The 19,948-nt window shown below is 46.1% G+C and overlaps 1 protein-coding gene across 4 annotated transcripts in view; it reads right to left on the bottom strand.

Annotated features, from left to right (window-relative positions):
- LOC137538875 (zinc finger protein 3 homolog) overlaps nucleotides 1–17,199 on the bottom strand; it is a 43,328-nt gene extending 26,129 nt beyond the window's left edge. For 2 of the 4 annotated variants that reach the window (XM_068261276.1, XM_068261273.1), the window contains exon 1: nucleotides 16,905–17,199. In XM_068261276.1, the coding sequence (XP_068117377.1) occupies nucleotides 16,905–16,925 (21 nt within the window). In that variant the 5' untranslated portion in view covers nucleotides 16,926–17,199. Of the gene's footprint in view, nucleotides 1–14,834; nucleotides 15,022–16,895 lie in introns of all 4 variants that reach the window. The other 2 variants (XM_068261274.1, XM_068261275.1) reach the window with 2 other exon arrangements.
- Between the last annotated feature and the right edge of the window lie 2,749 nt (nucleotides 17,200–19,948).

The following is a 19,948-nucleotide window of genomic DNA, read 5'->3' on the forward strand; positions in this document are numbered from 1 at the left end:
AGCCAGAACACATTAGAATAGCTTTTGAAACTTGTAGGATGATAAAAAACAGGATGCAATTTTTGTTACGGAGTCTCTTTAAAGGGACCCTAAACTGAGAAGGATATGGATTTTTCCTTTTAAAATACCAGTTGCCTGACTCTCCTGCTGATCCTGTGTCTCTAATACTTTCAGCCACAGCCCCTCAACAAGCATGCAGATCAGGTGCTTTGACTGAACTGAAGTCAGACTGGATTAGCTGCATGCTTGTTTCAGGTGCGTGATTCAGCCACTACTGCAGCCAAAGAGGTCAGCAGGAAGCCAGGCAACTGGTATTGTTTAACAGGAAACATCCATATCCCTCTCAGTTAAAGGGGAACTTTAGCCTAAACAAACATACTGTCATTAAGTTACATTAGTTATGTTAATTAGAATAGATGGGTAATATAATTTTTTACCCACCCTGTTTTAAAAGAACAGGCAAATGTTTGTGATTCATGGGGGCTGCCATCTTTGTCATGGGGGCAGCCATCTTTTTGGTTGAAAGGAGGTGACAAGGAGCAGGAGACACTCTGTCCTGTGTCCTGATCACCCCTCCCAGCTGCACACACTAGGCTTCAAATGTCAAATTCAAAATGAAAAAAAAAAAAAAAAAAAAAATTGCACCAAAACAGCAGGACGAGAGCACCAACATCAGAAATCCCATCATGCTTTGCACAGCATCAGGGAGAAAAAGCTCGGGCAGTTTTCTTCTGTGCAGCTAAAAATGAGGCTTGGATAAGAGAAACAAAGTTCTGATGCTGTGAAACTTAAAGAAACACCAAGCCTTTTCAGTGCTGCCGAGTCGATTTTATAGTCCGGAGGTTCACTTTAAAGGACATCAGAGGTGAAAATAAAACCGATGAGAAAAACAATTGTTTCTGTCCTCCTCCTAAAAATGACTTTTTTATATCCCACAGTTTTATTATATATTTAAATCTAGTTTTTAAGTTTTTACTGTTTTGTTGTCTCTGCTCAATGACACATTAATTGAAGAATGCCAGAGCTCAAATCTAAGGCCTTATCAGTGAGGGTTATGCTATAGTTCGACCTAGACAAACTGTCACTTGCATACCTGATTAACTGTTTCAGGCAGAGAAAGAGAAAAAGGAACACAGCCTAGTTATTTGTGTGCTAGGCATCTTATCATGGTACCTCATGTCCTTTAACACATTTCCCTACTCATTCACAAACAATAGATACGGTATACAACATCTAATCAGTGCTCTGGTGTCCATATTGTCCCCTTTCCATGGACCTCACCCTATCTGAGAATATTGGGTCTGGAGTGACACTATTGGGCTCTATAGGTTACATGATACATGTTGAAGCTTTCGTTTTGCTGCTAGTCTACTTTAAGGGGGACTCTGCATGAAACCTCATAGGGGAATTCAGCTAACGTGATCGGGTGGGGAGCATCCTCTCGAACTGCTAGGTATCCAATAGGTTGTAGTAAACTCCGCCCACACTATTCAGCCAATCACAACGCTTTGTGCTGTCAGAGGGTGCTGTGATTGAAGAACTGTCCCCGGTGAGGTTTCCTGCTGGGTCCCCTAAACTAGACTAGCGCCTTTATTTCTGTTATACACACACAGACAAAACATTTCCTTTTGGTTTCCTATCACTGATGCGCAGCACAACACCAGGTGAAAAAAAATATTATTTTGCCTTCAAAATGTTGATAACGGGACGGCTTTCTAGTGCTCGTCATCATTTGGACACTGCTGTATTTTTCAGTGATTCTATGCTCCTCACGTCAAGTCTCAGGCTGCCTGTCATATGCATGTGTGGCTGGGAACAATGTGATGCCACCTTATTACACCACCCTTAAAGAGAATCTGTATTGTTAAAATCGCACAAAAGTAAACATACCAGTGCGTTAGGGGACATCTCCTATTACCCTCTGTCACAATTTCGCCGCTCCTCGCCGCATTAAAAGTGGTTAAAAACAGTTTTAAAAAGTGTGTTTATAAACAAACAAAATGGCCACCAAAACAGGAAGTAGGTTAATGTACAGTATGTCCACACATAGAAAATACATCCATACACAAGCAGGCTGTATACACCCTTCCTTTTGAATCTCAAGAGATCATTTGTGTGTTTCTTTCCCGCTGCAGCTATCTTCCACTGAAGTGTCAGGCTGTTTCTTCCTGCAGAGTGCAGACAGCTCTGCCTGTATGTAATTTCTCAGTATGTGAAAGCCCAGCCAGCTCAGAGGAGGATTTATCCAGCTTGTAAAAGATAAGAGAGAAGAGAGAAGCTGCCCTAATCTAAATAACACACAGGCAGTGTGCAGAGAGGGGCCTGGAGGGGGGAGATGCATCACAGAACCACAACACTGAAGAATTTGGCAGCCTTCCAGACACAGGCTGACAAGTCTGACAAGAGAGAGATAAGTTGATTTATTACAGTGTCCAAGATGTTTAAGGACAGGGAAGACTCGGACACACCTCGTCAAATAGACAACACATTTATTCATGCATCAAGGGCCGTTGATACAGGCATCATCAGAGTAATGCTACAGATCATTAGCACACAGCCGATTTTATAGGGTTACAAGTATGCAAAAATATACACTCCCTGGGCAGTTCAGGATGTCCATCAGTGTTACAAAAACCAATCACAGTTCAGTAATCAGTGCAGACATGAAGCAGTTAACATTTAATTCTTAGAACTCTCCACCCATATTATAATGAGTTTCACCACCCACTGTTCTCTTACTCAACCTTCTGTTTAAGGTCACAAGGGGAAGTGGTTCAGTCTGGACAACACATCACTTGTCTAAATCTGTCAGTGGGGCCCCTTTTCCACTAAAAGTCAAGGAAGCTAGGACATTGCAAAATAACAGTAAATCTACTATTAGGACATGTTCAAGAGTAGCAAGTGTCCCTGAGCACGTACACATCATGTGGCCTTCTTCTAACACAAATTGTTTACATATCACCAAATGGAGCTAATTTAAAACAAAATGTCCTTTATATAAACCAGACAGGTATCACAGCTTTGTCACTCCCTCCTCTAGTTCATCCCTGTGAACTACTTATATTAAAAAGTTTTTATCACAGTATTCTTGTAGTCAGGGCCTCCAGCTATATCACCTCTGGCTCTATTCTTGTAGTCAGGGCCTCCAGCTATATCACCTCTGGCTCTGTGGTACATATGTTGTAGTGCCATCCTCTTCACCTTAATAAGAGCCACCTTTTTGGCTAAGAACTCATCTTAAGGCAGTGCATCCTCTTCACCTTAATAAGAGCCACCTTTTGGCTAAAAACTCCTCTTAAGGCGGTGCATTCTGGTGGAACGTTTATTATGGGTCCTGATCTGCCTCACAGTCAGGGACAAGTCTATCTTGAACATATGTTAAAAAGAAAGTGATCTCTGGTTTCCCACCCAGCCTTTTTTTTTTTAAATGCTCCTGAACCGGAGGAATCATTCTGTGGTACATGGTATTACACAGTTCGTCCAAGGTATGCCAGTATGTGTCTATCACCAGGGGTGGATGAATTGGCCTAGCGTGCTCAAAATAGTGCAGGCTAGTAGGACTCATTCCCTTAGTACCATGTACATGCATATACCCTCGGTAAAAAAGTGGATATCTTGGCACTAGTCTCCCTTGTTTACATTCAACCTTATGCAAGTGGGCAGGATCCCAGCCTTGTGGTTTCACCCCCCACTTACCATATGATGCTGGTGGCACCCAAGGTTGCTGGTGGTGGCTAGAGGTAGTTTGTCCCTCAGCACCTTTGAATATACATGACAAACAACATGCAAGACAGACTAACATAAATGCCCCTGGTGGCATGTTTGCATTAATCACTTTTGCGTATCTTCTTGCAATGAGAAGCATGGATCCAGGGAAGTGGCCTGTCATATGGGGCTGGGGTATATTCATGGGGAATACTCCCTACTACTTTACTTGTTCCATACGCTGGTGGTGGTGTTTCCTCCCTTAGCTGTGTAGGAGCTGTGGGTTTGTTTAACTCATTAGTCAGTCCTGAATACAACGAGGATTGGCATACAGATGTAGAGTCATCTCTCTCTCTGTCAGGTTGTATGTGGGCCAGCCTGTCACTGCTACTGTGTGTTGTCTCTAATGAGGTCTGCGTTAGCTGTCTGTTGTCGCTGTGTGCCTGTACTTCCTCTTTCTTAGTGAGATCACCTGGTGGCTGTGTGTCAGCACTGTCATCAAGAGCTTCTGCAGCAGCTCTGTGTTTCACATGCTGAGACACGGCCTTATCAGTCTGCCTACGAGAAGACCCGGACATAAGTGCTGTCCAAGCCTGGTGTGCTCCCATATCCAGCACATCAGTGTCTTCAGTCCCCTCATCTTCTAGCCGTGGTGACCCTCCTGTGCCTGATTGTTTTACTGTCATGATGGTGACGTCTTCGGATCGGCGAATCGCCTCCATCATCCACCTACTCCATGCTTCTCGCTCGTTTGGGCGAGTCATCCTTACCCTGTGGACATCCCACAAATTTTCCCACACCTTTGGTTTAAAAGTTCCCTTTCTGGCATATTTCTGGTTAGTCCATCGCTCCCAGTCCTCCAAGTATCGGGAGACCCACGGTCCATACTTGCTACACATCTCTTCTCGCGGCGTCAAATGCTGCGGCTCACCGCGATTTGACGCTCGCTTCTGAGCAATTGAATTCCCCATAGTATGGACTGTGTTTTCCCCTTGAATTCCAAGCAATTCTCACACCAGAGATGGCCAATCTCTGGTTTCGCCTGGGAGCAACTTGAGCAACAGGTTCTCTCCCTGTTGCTACCGTGTGAACCACTAAGCACACTGGAGTCAGCCAATCCCGTCACCCCTCTGTTGATTTTCACAAGGGTCAGCAAGGTTTTACTGATGTTATTCAGCAATATTGTGCTCACTCCAGCACGTAGTAGAGGGAGTCACAATAGTCACACTGTCTCACGTGGTCTGGCAAGTAGCAAGGTTTTATGTTTGTCCTTGCTGCCCAACAGGTCACCCGATCCTTTACTGTCGCCCAGTAGGCATTGGTCTGGTGACCATTGCCAACCCTGAGAAATCCAAACTGCAATAATTGTGCGGGTGACAAGCACTTAGATCTGGCTGAGTGGACCCTTCACTGGCTTGGTCTGACAGAGGGTCCCCTCCCGATGGACTAACCTCAACACCACCATTTACAACCTCTATTGAATGGCAACTGACCGAGTCTAACTGATTGGGCTCGTTTCTGAAGTGGCACTGAGTTTGCTCTCCTGATGCCCTTATACCAAAACCGAACCTCAATGCTCTCTCTGACTCAGCCCTGGTTCCGTATACTTCAACCAAATCAGGACAACACAACTCCCTCTAGCGACAATAACACCAGGAAACCACTAGAAACACCACAGCGCAGGCTGCAACAGCAAACCCATAAGTCCACACACCACAGCCTTGCTCAGAATAGGGTGTATATTCTATAGTCATTTAGTCAAGGGAAGAAACCTGCTAGTGGCATCACCAGTCTAGCCAGTAATTTATGCAAAATTCATATTTACAGATTTTCGGGTTTTTGAATTATTTGAGCCCGTCTAGCCCTTAGGTAGCGCTCAACACTTTCCTGCACCTGTGGGATAGGGCGGTGGCAGGGAGCAATTATTGGCAAACTCTCAAACTCGTCAGATTCCTCTGAGCTTTTTGAGTCCTGTGCTTGTTCTCCAGGTATCTGGGGATTGGATAGGTTCCAGGGTGCATTCAGCAATGCCTAATTCGCTGCACTCCCAGGGCGCTGAATACAAAGAGAATGTATAGCTGACTGGTGGCTGCAGCGAGCCAGGTGGCTTGTAAGATTCTATCACAACTGGCTTACGTTTATCTAGAAAGGTGTTTGGGATACCACAGGTTATTCTTCTTCTGACCAAATAACCAACAATACTAAATATTTTTCGTAACGGTGTTAGGCACTCAGGACATGTATAAAATTTCCTATACAGTGTTGTACAAGCCGGACACAAAGCTGGTAAATTCACTCTCCTCCTCTCCATTCATCACCCCAGTGCACCGCAGTGATTGGCTGGCTAAATGCCTTCCAACGCGATGTATCACTGATATTTTATGCTATTAAGGTGATCAATGGAAAGGAGACAACGACTCACCAACACATACTGGTGAACACAATGATCAGCACTAAGTGCAAGCACTTATATCTTGACCAACCAAATACTTTCACTATATGCAACAGAAACTTCATAGGAACAACACAGTTTGACCTTATTTTCAGACTACACCCTGCCGTGAACACTTCGTGTCCCTATATGTTAATTTACTAACATTACTGATAGTCAGCGATACTAATTAAGAATCCTATTTTGCTCTAAAGTTCTATTAGGGATGTCCGAAGTGTCTCAACAGTATGTATCCTGAGGCAATGCTTAGAACACAAATAATGGCATGAGTCATTCACATATTTACATCAGAAACTGCAGCACAGTAATATATCACTTATGCTTATTCTCTATATTTTTCAAGCAGCAAGCTAGTTAACAAAAAGACACGGTATGCACACAGGAAAAAAGTTATAAAACATACCAGAACATACCACATTCTAGGAGGAAGCCGTCAGAAGGTGATCCATATCAGATATCGGCCGAGCAGAGGATGAATTCGTACGCAGCACAGGGGTGCAATATCAGATTTAAGGTAATAACGCTCACCTTTTACAGCGCTGTGAAGATCCAATATTTGGACCCCTGAGCTGATGCTAGTCCGATCTCCGCTCTCCCAAAATCAAAAGGATCCCTTCAGAGATGTGCCACAGTGTCCCTATCTGTCTGTGTTTTATAGTTAGACTGAGGTGTGTAGCTACACTGTTTGATGAAATGCCCTGGGTTTCCACACCTGTAACATACTCTCAAACCTCGCTTACGAGGTCTAGGTGGATAGACAATTTTGAGTTGGTTTGTCAAAGCGTTCGTCCAAAAATATCCCTTTTCACTGGAGTCCTGTGACACTTCCCTCGGTATAAATGTCTTGCTGACTATTTCCTTCAGGTCCCTCTCCCCGCACACCCTTGTGATAAGTCGAAACATGTTTCCCCATGTGGCCTTGTAGCACGTCTGTGTATCTATTAGTCCTTTTGCAAATTTGGCAGGGTCAGCTCGTGGGTGGGGTATGACACTCAAAAGTCCCCTTATTTCTGAGGGGGTCCAGGGTATATGGTATGGTAGTACCTGTCAGCCTGTCATGGTTATTTGACAATACTTGTTCCCTTACTGGATATATCATTTCAGCAGGGTGCTGCTGTTCCCAGTTGGGTTTAGCAGGGGCTCCTGACAGGTTAGTCTCCCTCTGTGACTCACTGGGATTATGTTTCTCCTGCGTTTGCCTTAAGGGGATTGGCTTTTGCCTGAAAGGGTTAGTATCACTTACCCAGGATGGTTGACTGCTGCCTGACTGTGGTGTAAAAGGGGCAGTATTAGGACTAAGCTGCAAAGTGCCTTGGGGTGTGCCATTTAAACTATCCAGGTCGGTTAAGTCTGTATTGTCACTGAAGGGACTAGGTGACAGTCTAGTGTCAGAGAGAGAAGGTGTCACTTCCCCTTCTTGGCTTTGACTTAGGTGTTGCTGCCAATCTGGTTCTGGCACCCTTGCCGTGGTAGTGGGCTGAGAGGGCATAGGAGTAAGCTGTGGGAAAAATCGATTTCTAATTTGAGATAGTAATGGATGATCCATGAAGGGGGAGGGCTGCATGTAGTGTGTTAAGTAGTTGCTTATATTACTAAGATGAGTAGGGATTAATTCATAAGGGGAGCAGTGAGGGATGCCCGTCATCATTGGTTGGAGGGGGTACATCCTATCATTTGGATTCAGAGCATAGTTGAGGGAAGTGTATTCTGACACTCTCCCTGTCTCATATGCAGGTGGTGATTCTTCCCTTAACTGTGCTAGGGCAGTTGGTGTACTTACTTCAGTGGTTAGCTGAGGATCTATAGTGGGATGACGCAGTTTCCCTAGCTCCCCTCTTCCCCCGTGAGCTCCTAGGCTTGCTGACTCTGGCACATCCTGTCTCTGCCTCTGATCTATGTGAAACTGTACTTCCTCTGTTTCAGTGAGGTCAATGAGAGGCTGTGTTGCAGCATTGCCTCTTGTAAGAGGTTCTGCAGCAGCTCTATGGCTCACGTCTTGTGACGCAGTTCTGTTGAATGACTCATGCAGCTCCCCGGACATGATTGCAGACCAAGCTTGGTATGCTCCCATCTCCATTACCTCCTTCTCCTCTATTTGCTCATCCTCTGACCCATACAATTGTTCAGTGCTTGCAGTTGTAGGTCTCATCTTACCTGTGACAGTTGCAGATTGTGTCACTGTCAATATGTTCACATCCTCTGATCTCCGGATGGACTCCTTCATCCATCTACTCCATGCCTCTCTCTCATTAGGATGACTCATTCTCATTCTGTGTGTGTCCCACAGATTTTCCCAAATTTTTGGCTTAAAGGTACCCTTTTTAGCAAACTTGTGGTTCGTCCACCATTCCCATTCCTCTAAATATCGTGACACCCATAGTCCACATTTGTCAGACATTTCCTCTCGAGGGGTCAAATACTGTGGCTCTCCACGATTTGACTCTCGTTTCCGGGAAATTGAGTTCCTCATAATAAAGACTATGTGTTCACCCTGAATTCCACGCAATTCTCACACCAAAGGTGGCCAATCCTCTGGTTTCGAATGGGAACAACTCAAGCAACACTCTCTGTGTTGCTTCTGTGCAATACACTTATTGACACAAGGGTCAGCCAATCCCGCCAATCTTCTAGTGACTTTCACAATAGCTTGCGATGCCTCACTTAGACCCCTTCAGCTACAGTGAAAGTTTATAAAGCTCTCACTGTGCTGCCTGGTTAGCCTGCAAGACACCAGTACCAGTGAGGTTTCACAAAGGCTCACTTGTCTGCTTGAGTGGCCTGGGGAGCAGCAAAACCCTAAGTTCGGCTGCACTGCCCACCTGGTCACCCAATTATGTCTAGCAGGCAGTGGTCTGGTGTGCATCACAATCCCTGTGAAGTCCCGACTACTGTCACAAAAGTCTGCAATGCCCCACTTAGATCCTCCAGCCCCAGTGAGAGCTCACAAAGCCTCCACCTTGCTGCCTGACTGGCCCGCAAGACACCAGTACCAGTGAGGACTCACAGAGCACCCACCTGTCTGTTTGAGTGGCCCGGGGAGCAGCAAAACCCCAAGTTCGGCTGCACTGCTCACCTGGTCGCTCAATTGTGTCTAGCAGGCAGTGGTCTGGTGTGCATCACAATCCCTGTGACATCCAGTAATCTATTGATCGGCAATGAATTGGATCTGGCTGAGCGGAGACTTCTCTCTCGTGGTCGGGAAGCTCCTCCCCCGGTGGACAAACCTCAAAGCCAAACCTCAAAGCCTCCTCTAAGGCAGCTTGAGTCTCATATATATCAGCCAAATCAGGACAACACAAATTCTTCCACCAGATATAACACCACTAGACTATCAGAATGATTATACTGTTAACTGTAGCAATGAGCCAATAAATCAGTGTCTCACAATCCCTCTCAGGGCAAATAACAGCACCCTATGAGAAATTTACATTTATTTGATCAGGATAAGACCTTTTGAGCATGCGGTCACTCCCTCACTCATCCAGGGGTGTGCACAGGCTATACTGTCTCAGATATGTGAGCCATCAGAGTCATCTGAACACTTAGAACCCTCAGGTAGTGGATCCAACCTCTCCACTAACTGAGGGATTGGATAATTTATTCCAGATCCTCAGAATTGTCTGATTATTCTGAGTTGTCTAGTCCCTGCCCCACCCTCTCTTAATAGTTGAGGGATTGGGAGGTCCCAGGGGGCGACTAATTTTGACAGAAAAAATATAATGCTGAGCGACTATTTCAGGCTTTGGCTGGTATTCAAGGCCCAATTTTGCACACTCCCAGGGTGTTGACTATAAGGGGAATTGAGTGCTGCCGGGGAGGCGTGGCACATAGGGCCTTATTACAATTGGCCTGTATCTGTCTAGAGAGATATTGGGGGTGCCGCAGGTCACTCTCCTCCTGATCAAATATTCAACTATACTGGGTACTTTTTCCAATGATATGAGACACTCTGGGCACACTCTAAAGTGTTTGTAGAGGTTAGTACAAAAACAGCATAGTTCAGGCAAGTTTAGTTTTCTCCCTTCCACACGCCAATTAAGTAGGCCCCCCCGATGAGCCCCACTATACTTTATGTAGTGTGACGTAATTTAATGTGTATTCCACCTTGGTGTTTGTTGGGAAGGAGAAAACAGTTGCCTACACATATAAGAGAACACTTAGTCAAATACAGTTATCTCTGAGCTGCACACACTAGGTACCTTGCAGACAATAAAACACCATTACACATCACCATAAGTTTAAACATATGTTCAATCTCCCTGCTACAAGTATCCCATCCAACGTTATGTTGTCTCAGGGGAGAGCCAGCCTACAAGTTCTCTGCTTTGAAGGAAGCGAATCTCCCCTCTGTCTATGAATTATGACCACGGTCTATAGATTTTCAACCTGTGGTTTCCTTCTGAAAACTTTCTCCACAGTGTGTATCCTGTGTGATAACTGTGTGTTGCAGCACCACAGGGCTATGCACACAATAGTATGCTGACTCACAGAGGTTATAATCTAGATTGGCTCTCCACCGTCGACTCCCAATACTCCGGATACCACATAGAATGTTCTCTTCAGAAATATGACATTACTCAGCATGAATCCACATATCATATACTATTGTAATGAATTCTAGTTACTCACACAACACTATACTCCATACAATAGCAACTAAGTCAGATTCCATGCACTAAGTTAATCACAGCAGACAGACGGCATGAATAACACATGTTAAATCTCAAGCACCAAGTTAATCAGAAGAAAGAGACGGTATGCATACAGGGTACAGAATAAGAAATAGAAGATGACATACCACATATCAGGAGACCGTTGTCATGGGAGATCCTCACGGAAACCCTGCTGAGCGGAGTAGGGTTGCAACCAGCAGGGAGGTGCAAATATCAAGTAGGTGATCAAGTCTCACCTGGTACAGCGCTGTTTAAGGATTTGATATCTGGACCTCTCCACGGCTGTTTCTCCAAGGTTCCGCTCCTCAAGATGTCCAGGGTCCCTCCAGAGGTGTGCCACAAAGTCAATCGTTCATTGCCCGCGTTTCTCCACCAAAACTGTCCAAGATGTTTAAGGACAGGGAAGACTCGGACACACCTCGTCAAATAGACAACACATTTATTCATGCATCAAGGGCCGTTGATACAGGCATCATCAGAGTAATGCTACAGATCATTAGCACACAGCCGATTTTATAGGGTTACAAGTATGCAAAAATATACACTCCCTGGGCAGTTCAGGATGTCCATCAGTGTTACAAAAACCAATCACAGTTCAGTAATCAGTGCAGACATGAAGCAGTTAACATTTAATTCTTAGAACTCTCCACCCATATTATAATGAGTTTCACCACCCACTGTTCTCTTACTCAACCTTCTGTTTAAGGTCACAAGGGGAAGTGGTTCAGTCTGGACAACACATCACTTGTCTAAATCTGTCCGTGGGGCCCCTTTTCCACTAAAAGTCAAGGAAGCTAGGACATTGCAAAATAACAGTAAATCTACTATTAGGACATGTTCAAGAGTAGCAAGTGTCCCTGAGCACGTACACATCATGTGGCCTTCTTCTAACAGAAATTGTTTATATATCACCAAATGGAGCTAATTTAAAACAAAATGTCCTTTATATAAACCAGACAGGTATCACAGCTTTGTCACCACGTTACGTTACGTTATAACGCAGCACGTCCTGATAACGTACTGCATGCAGTAGTTTATATGCGGCTAAGCCGCGTTAGACAGTTTGCACATGCTCAGTAGGTTTTTTTTTTTCAATTTATAGGCGGAGGGGAGGCGGGGAGAGGCCGCTACGTAGCCAGGCACATGGCTACTTATTATTCACTGCACTTGCAGTGTTTACATCCTGGAGCGGCCACGGATTGGCTGGCGGGACCACGTGATGCGGAGAGCTCCGCTCACGTGGTCTCCGCAGTGCCTCCGACAGAACAGGCGCACCAAGAGCTGCTTGTAACGCGGCTCTTGGTAGCGTCCTGCTCCAACACCACCAGGCGTTGCGTTAGGGGCACGTTATACGACCATAACGTCCCCTAAAACGCAACGTCCCACTGTGAAACCAGCCTAAGAGAATTGTGGCATTTAAAGCCAGCACATGAAAGCAAATAAAATGAATAGTGACAGTGAACACCTTCTTACACAGCATATGGCACAAAAATGAATGAAAAGGATAGAAAACAAACACCTGGGTTACCTGAAGAAGAATTTCATTAAAAGGGATACAATCCTCTAATGGCTGAGACCCAAATCAAGAAAGCTAACAACATCCCTAGGACTCAGCTCCAGGAGTACAAGCAGAACCAAGAAGAGAGCCGTGTCCCACTGGTGGTCACCTACAACCCACGCCAGGAAATCTTAAAGAGAACCCGAGGTGGGATTTAATTATGCTAGTGGGGCACAGAGGCTGGTTATGCACACTAACACCAGCCTCTGTTGCCCCATGGTGTGCCTCCAAGACCCCCCTGCGCGCCGCTATACCCCCCGCAGTGCTGGCGACACGCTGCGCACAATGTTTACCTAAGCGATGTCTGTCAACGCCGCTCCCCTGCATCACTTCCCTCCAATCAGTGGGAGGGAAGGGACACAGGCGGGTAGCGCCGATGCGGAGGAGGCGGGGGGAGCGGCGCTGACAGACAGCGCTTAGGTAAACATTGTGCTGGCGACACGCTGCGTGTCGCCAGCACTGCAGGGGTATAGCGGCGCGCAGGGGGGTCTTGGTGGCACACCATGGGGCAACAGAGGCTGGTGTTAGTGTGCATAACCAGCCTCTGTGCCCCACTAACATAATAAAATCCCACCTCGGGTTCTCTTTAAGAAAGATTGCAAAAGAACTTCATCCTGTTCTACACAAGGATCAGAGACCGAAAAAGATATTCCCTGAACCTCCCCTCCTAGCGTTCCGACAGCCACCCAATCTTAAGCAGATGATAGTCCAGAAAAGAATGGAACATTCCCTGGCCGAGGGAAAAGGTGTGGGACCTGTAAACACATCCATTCCACTGACAGGATACTAATACCAGGTACACAACAGGAATACAAAGTACAAGGCACCTTTTCCTGCGACTCATCTAATGTGATATACGTGATCATGTGTGCAAAATGCCCCAAAGGAATTTATGTGGGAGAAACAAGTCAACCACTGCGGGATCGCATGACACACCACAGATCCACTATTAACAACAGGAAAAAGGATATTACAAAATATGCTGATCTCCCGATACCAACACACTTTTGTTTACCTGGACACAGTTTAAGCGATTTTCGCATCACTGTATTAATGGGTGGCTTTAAATCGGGAAACATGAGACTAACACAAGAAACAAAGTGTATACATTGGTTCAAAACTGTAGAAGATGGTACGACTTAACGACCGCCTAACGCCGATAGGCGTCGGCAGGTCGAAGTGGTGTTACCATGGGAGCGGCCTTTCCATGTCAGTTCACGGAGGGTGTCTCCGTGAACAGCCTGCGAGCCTCCGATCGCGGCTCGCAGGCTAAATGTAAACACGCGGGGAAGAAATCCCCGCTGTTTACATCATACGGCGCTGCTGCGCAGCAGCGCCGTGACGTGGATCGGCGATCCCCGGCCTCTGATTGGCCAGGGATCGCCGGCATCTGATAGGCTGAAGCCTATCCTAGGAGGCGCAGGACGGATCGCCGTCCTGTGCCGCCCATAGGAAGGAGGGGAGGGAGGAGGAAAATCGCTGCTGGGGGGGGGGGGCTTTGAGGAGCCCCCCGCTGAACGAAAATAGCCGGCTGAGATCACACCCCCCAGTGGAGAAAAAAAAAAAAAAAAGGTGTGGGGGGGGGGGATTAGTCTGGTCGCCCTGGCTACCTGCTGATCTGTGCTATGGGCTGGAGAGCCTACGCTGCACAGATCAGTGCAAACAAGCCCGGTCCTTATGTGGTTAAACAAGGACTCCTTGTGCTGGTATGATGGGTTTTAAATGCCACAATTTTTAATTTTTCTATCTTTTAATTCATTTTGTATGCCACATGCTGTGTAAGATGGTGCTTACTGTCATTATTCATTGTATTTGCTTTCATGTGCTGGTTTGTTTTAAATGCCACAATTATCTTAAAGGGATACTGTAGGGAGGTCGGGGGAAAATGAGTTGAACTTACCCGGGGCTTCTAATGGCCCCCCGCAGACATCCTGTGCCCGCGCAGCCACTCCCCAATGCTCCGGCCCCGCCTCCGGTTCACTTCTGGAATTTCTGACTTTAACCTGCTGAGCGGTCTGGACGAGCTCAGCTCGTCCAGTACCGCCGGAGCCTGCCGCTCAGGCCCTGCTGGGCCGATTTGGCTCAAATAAAAAGCAGCACACGCAGCCGGCACTTTGCCAGCCGCGTGTGCTGCCTGATCGCCGCTGCAGTGTGGCGATCCGCCGTGTGCAGCGGCGAAAGAGGGTCCCCCCAGCCGCCTGAGCCCAGCGTAGCCGGAAAAAAAAAGTTCCGGCCAGCGCTAAGGGCTGGATCGGAGGCGGCTGACGTCAGGACGTCGGCTGACGTCCATGACGTCACTCCGCTCGTCGCCATGGCGACGAGGTAAGCGAAACACGGAAGGCCGCTCATTGCGATCAGAAGAACGCCTCCGGAGCGCCCTCTAGTGGGCTTTCGTTCATTGTAATGATGATTCGTTCATTGTAATGATACGGATGATTCGACTCACAAAAAAGATCCGGATCAAAGATCCGAATCGTTCATGATCCGGACAACACTACTGCTCAGCTGATAGGCTCTGGGGAAAACACTAGACCGAGTCTTGGCTGTTCGGCTCTCTGTCTCTTCAATCGGCTCTTGTGACTCACTCTGTGTTCGGCTCTCTTCACAGAGACATTTCAAAAACCTGTGAGGACCTGTCCGGGGAAAAGAGGACATCTGGTCAGCCTATGCTAAGCTATCTGCCTGCAAAATCACACCAGAAACAAGCATGCAGCTAATCTTGTCAGATCTGACAAAAATGTCAGAAACACCTGATTTGCTGCATGCTTGTTCAGGGGCTATGGCAAAAAGTATTAGAGGCAGATGAACAGGATAACCAGGCAACTGGTATTGCTTAAAATGAAATTAATATGGCAGCCTCTATATACTTTTCACTACAGTTCTCCTTTAAAGCCTTGTTCCCCAACCCTGTCCTCGAGGCACACCAACAGTGCATGTTTTGTGGAAATCCACAGAGGTAATTAATTAGCTCTGTTGAGACACTAATTACCTCACCTGTGCATGTTTGTGGTTTCCTGCAAAACATGTACTGTTGGTGATACTTGAGGAGAGGGTTGGGGAACTCTGCTTTAAAGGACATCTGAAGTGAGAGTGATATGGAGGCTGCCATATTCATTTCCTTTTACACAATACCAGTTGCCTGGCAGCCCTGCTGATCTGTCATGCACCAGTAGTACCGGTATCTGAATCACACACCTGAAATGCGGTAAATGTAGGCAGACGCCAGTCAAACATCTGATCTGCATGTTTGTTCAGAGTCTATGGCTAATCCTCATACTCACCGCAATGACCCAGGAAGATGGATCCAGCGACGGCTCGCTCACAACAAGCATCCGGCAATTCACCTTCCTGCTGGTTGGTCACGTGACATTATAGGACGGCAGCGATCGCGGTACTTCGTCAGGGACCTTAACTATCTGATCCACCATGACGGTCTTTTAGTGCAGCATGACAATCAATGTTTGCGTAACTGTGCGGCTGGAATAGTGGCTGGATGGTGTAATGGTTAACGGCTCTGCCTCTGACACAGGAGACCTGGGTTCGAATCTCGGCTCTGCCTGTTCAGTAAGCCAGCACCTATTCAGTAGGAGACCTTGGGCAAGACTCTCTAACACTGCTACTGCCTATAGAGCGCTTTGAGTCCGCCAGGAGAAAAGCGCGATATAAATGTTATTTGTCTTGTCTTGTCTACCCACGTCACAAACAACTGCTCGCTCAAAAACATTGCCAGTCGGGAAAATTGTTGGCAACCTTGTGAAATGGGTACATAGCTCAGGCTGGGAGCACACATAGCAGGAACGCTAGCGTTGCGGAAATCGCTGCATTTTTGCTGCTAATGGAAGTCTATGGTCCGCAGGAAGAAAAACGCATAGGAGGTTTTGATGACACTGGTTTTGTTGCACAATATTCTAACACACATCAAAAACGCACATAATGGAAAGGCAATGGTATGCGTTTTTATATGCGCTTTCCCCCCCAAAATGTTTTGTGATGTATTTCAGGTTCCTGTTGTCTTACTGGTGATTTTCATAAATTCAAATATAAAAACGCATACAAAACATATGCAAACCGCATTTATACGCATGCAAAATGCTTGAAAAAAAAAAGCATCTGCAGTAAAAAACGCACACAACATAAAATGAAAACATGACATAAAACACAACCTTTCATGTTCTGTTGTGTGCACCCAGCCTTATACACAAAGCATCAACAGGACAGCCAGGCAACTGGCATTGTTTAAAAGGAAATAAATGGCAGCTTCCCATATATCCCTCTCACTTCAGGAGGAAACCAGAGTATCCAGAGAAAACCCATGAAGACATAAGGAGTACATGCAATCTCATGCAGTCAGACAGTGCAGAGAGGTAGGATCAGCAGCCACACAGGGCATAACAATCATACACACACATGCAGCAGCCATATACACACACACATGCATTGCATTCAGGGGGGTAACACACAGTCACACACTGACTATGACCTTCTCATGACAGATATCACCACAAACCCTTCTTACAGCTGAGGAAGGACTCCACATCCCCCTCTGTCTGCTCTCCACACCCAGGAATGTTGGGGAGCGCCGCTGGGAACTCTGGGAGATGTAGTTCCTCTAGCCCAGCACTAGTTTAGCATCTGGTCTCTCATTACAGCCGGCGGCGGCCATTTTCTTGTAGACAAAGATCTCCAGCAATCTGCAGTCACCGAATTCTATGGCTCTGCGGGGAAGGAATGCTCTGTCAGGGGAAGCCACACGTTTATAGACGCCGACACCGATAGTATGTCCATCCTTACTAGAGCTGTCCGCTCAGAGGCCGCCATATTGTGTGAGACAAGTCACGTGATGAACCCCGGCACTTCCGGTCAACCAGCCGCGCTTCAATAGAATGCCCTGCGGCCACGTGGGGATAACGTGTGCATGCGGCGACATCTAGCGGTCACTGTGGAGTACTGCAAACCAACTTCTAGAAATATTTATTATTATTAATTATTATTATAATCATAGCTCCCAACTGTGCCTCTTTTGGAGGGACAGTCCCTTTTTGGGAGCCCTGTCCCTCTGTCCCCCTCATTTGTCCCTCTTTTGGGACAATATATTTCTATACCAAAAAATGTGTTTGATTGACTCTAAACTTGATTCCCATCCTTTAAATTAATATATTACTCATTTTAAAATGTTACTATGAAGAAAAATGAACCAGGATAGAAAGGACCAGTGTGGTTTGAATTACAGTGGTTTGCAAAAGTATTTGGCCCCCTTGAAGTTTTCCGCATTTAGTCACATTACTGCCACAAACATGAATTAATCTTATTGGGATTCCACGTGATAGACCAATACAAATTGGTGTACACGTGAGAAGTGGAACGAAAATCATACATGATTCCAAACATTTTTTTTACAAATAAATAACTGCAAAGTGGGATGTGCGTAAATATTCTGCCCCCCTTGGTCTGAGTACAGTCAGTTGCCCGTAGACATTGCCTGATGAGTGCTAATGACTAAATAGAGTGCACCTGTGTGTGATCTAATGTCAGTACAAATACAGCTTCTCTGTGACGGCCTCAGAGGTTGTCTAAGAGAATATTGGGAGCAACAACACCATGAAGTCCAAAGAACACACCAGACAGGTCAGGGATACAGTTATTGAGAAATTTAAAGCAAACTTAAGGCTAGTACACACTAGCAATTTTGATTGACCAATGATTGCTCAATTTTACCACCTCCATGTAGTATGAGGGCCAAACAGATTTTCAATTCTATGCAGATTATATAGGTAAATGGTCATACTACATGGAGGTGGTAAAATTGAGCAATCATTGGTCAATCAAAATTGCTAGTGTGTACTAGCCTTTAGGCTACAAAAAAGATTTCCAAAGCCTTGAACATCCCACAGAGCACTGTTCAAGTGATCATTCAGAAATGGAAGGAGTATGGCATAAAGGTAAACCTACCAAGACAAGGCCGTCCACCTAAACTCACAGGCCGAACAAGGAGAGCACTGATCAGAAATGCAGTCAAGAGGCCCATGGTGACCCTGGACGAGCTGCAGAGATCTACAGCTCAGGTGGTGGAATCTGTCCATAGGACAACTATTAGTCGTGCACTGCACAAAGTTGGCCTTTATGGAAAAAAGAAAGCCATTGTTAACAGAAAAGCATAAGAAGTCCTGATTGCAGTTTACCACAAGCCATGTGGGGGACACAGCAACCATGTGGAAGAAGGTGCTCTGGTCAGATGAGACCAAAATGGAACTTTTTGGCCATAATGCAAAACACTATGTGTGGCGGAAAACTATCACTGCACATCACTCTGACCACACCATCCCCACTGTCAAATATGGTGGTGGCAGCATCATGCTCGGGGGGTGCTTCTTTTCAGCAGGGACAGGGGAGCTAGTCAGAGTTGATGGGAAGATGGATGGAGCCAAACACAGGGCAAACTTGGAAGAAAACCTCTTGGAGACTGCAAAAGACTTGAGACTGGGGTGGAGGTTCATCTTCCAGCAGGACAATGACCCTAAACATAAAGCCAGGGCAACAATGGAATGGTTTAAAACAAAACATATCTATGTGTTAGAATGGCCCAGTCAAAGTCCAGATCTAAATCCAATCGAGAATCTGTGGCAAGATCTGAAAACGGCTGTTCACAAACGCTGTCCATCTAATCTGACTGAGCTGGAGCTGTTTTGCACAGAAGAATGGGCAAGGATTTCAGTCTCTAGATGTGCAAAGCTGGTAGAGACATACCCTAAAAGACTGGCAGCTGTAATTGCAGCAAAAGGTGGTTCTACAAAGTATTGACTCAGGGGGCCGAATAATTACACACACCCCACTTTGCAGTTATTTATTTGTAAAAAACCGTTTGGAATGATGTATGATTTTCGATCCACTTCTCACATGTACACCACTTTGTATTGGTCTTTCACGTGGAATTCCAATAAAATTGATTCATGTTTGTGACAAAATGTGGAAAACTTCAAGGGGCCGAATACTTTTGCAAACCACTGTATAAAACAACATATTTTTCTTATGAAATCCTTATGGTATGCACGACTAGTGGTGGGGGTGTGATCAGGGGTGTGGCTTAAGTGTCTCATCTCAAAAAGTTGGGAGGTAGGGCTGTACAACTCAGCACACAAGTGATCCCCCCTTCCTTTTCTCCCCACCAACAGAACTCTCTGTTGGTGAGGTCTGATCGCTCCCCCAATGTTTTTCTTTTTTTAATAAATATTTACTGATTTTTTAACCACTTCTGTGCCAGGTTTTTTTTTGCTGATCGGTGCTGCGTGGGCTCTCCAGCCCGCAGCACCGATCAGCTAGCAGCCAGGGCGATCAGACTTCCCCCCTTTTTTCCCCACTAGGGGGATGTCCTGCTGGGGGGGGGATTTCCGTCCTGCGCTTGATGGGATAGGCTTCAGCTTATCAGATGCCGGCGATCCCCGGCCAATCAGAGGCCGGGGATCGCCGATCTCCTCTACGGCGCTGCTGCGTAGCAGCACCGTATATATGTAAACACCGGGGAAGATCTTCCCCGTGTGTTTACATTTACCCTCCGTGAACTGA

The sequence above is a fragment of the Hyperolius riggenbachi genome, chromosome 11 (assembly GCF_040937935.1).
Source record: "Hyperolius riggenbachi isolate aHypRig1 chromosome 11, aHypRig1.pri, whole genome shotgun sequence".
Classification (NCBI taxonomy): Eukaryota; Metazoa; Chordata; class Amphibia; order Anura; family Hyperoliidae; genus Hyperolius; species Hyperolius riggenbachi.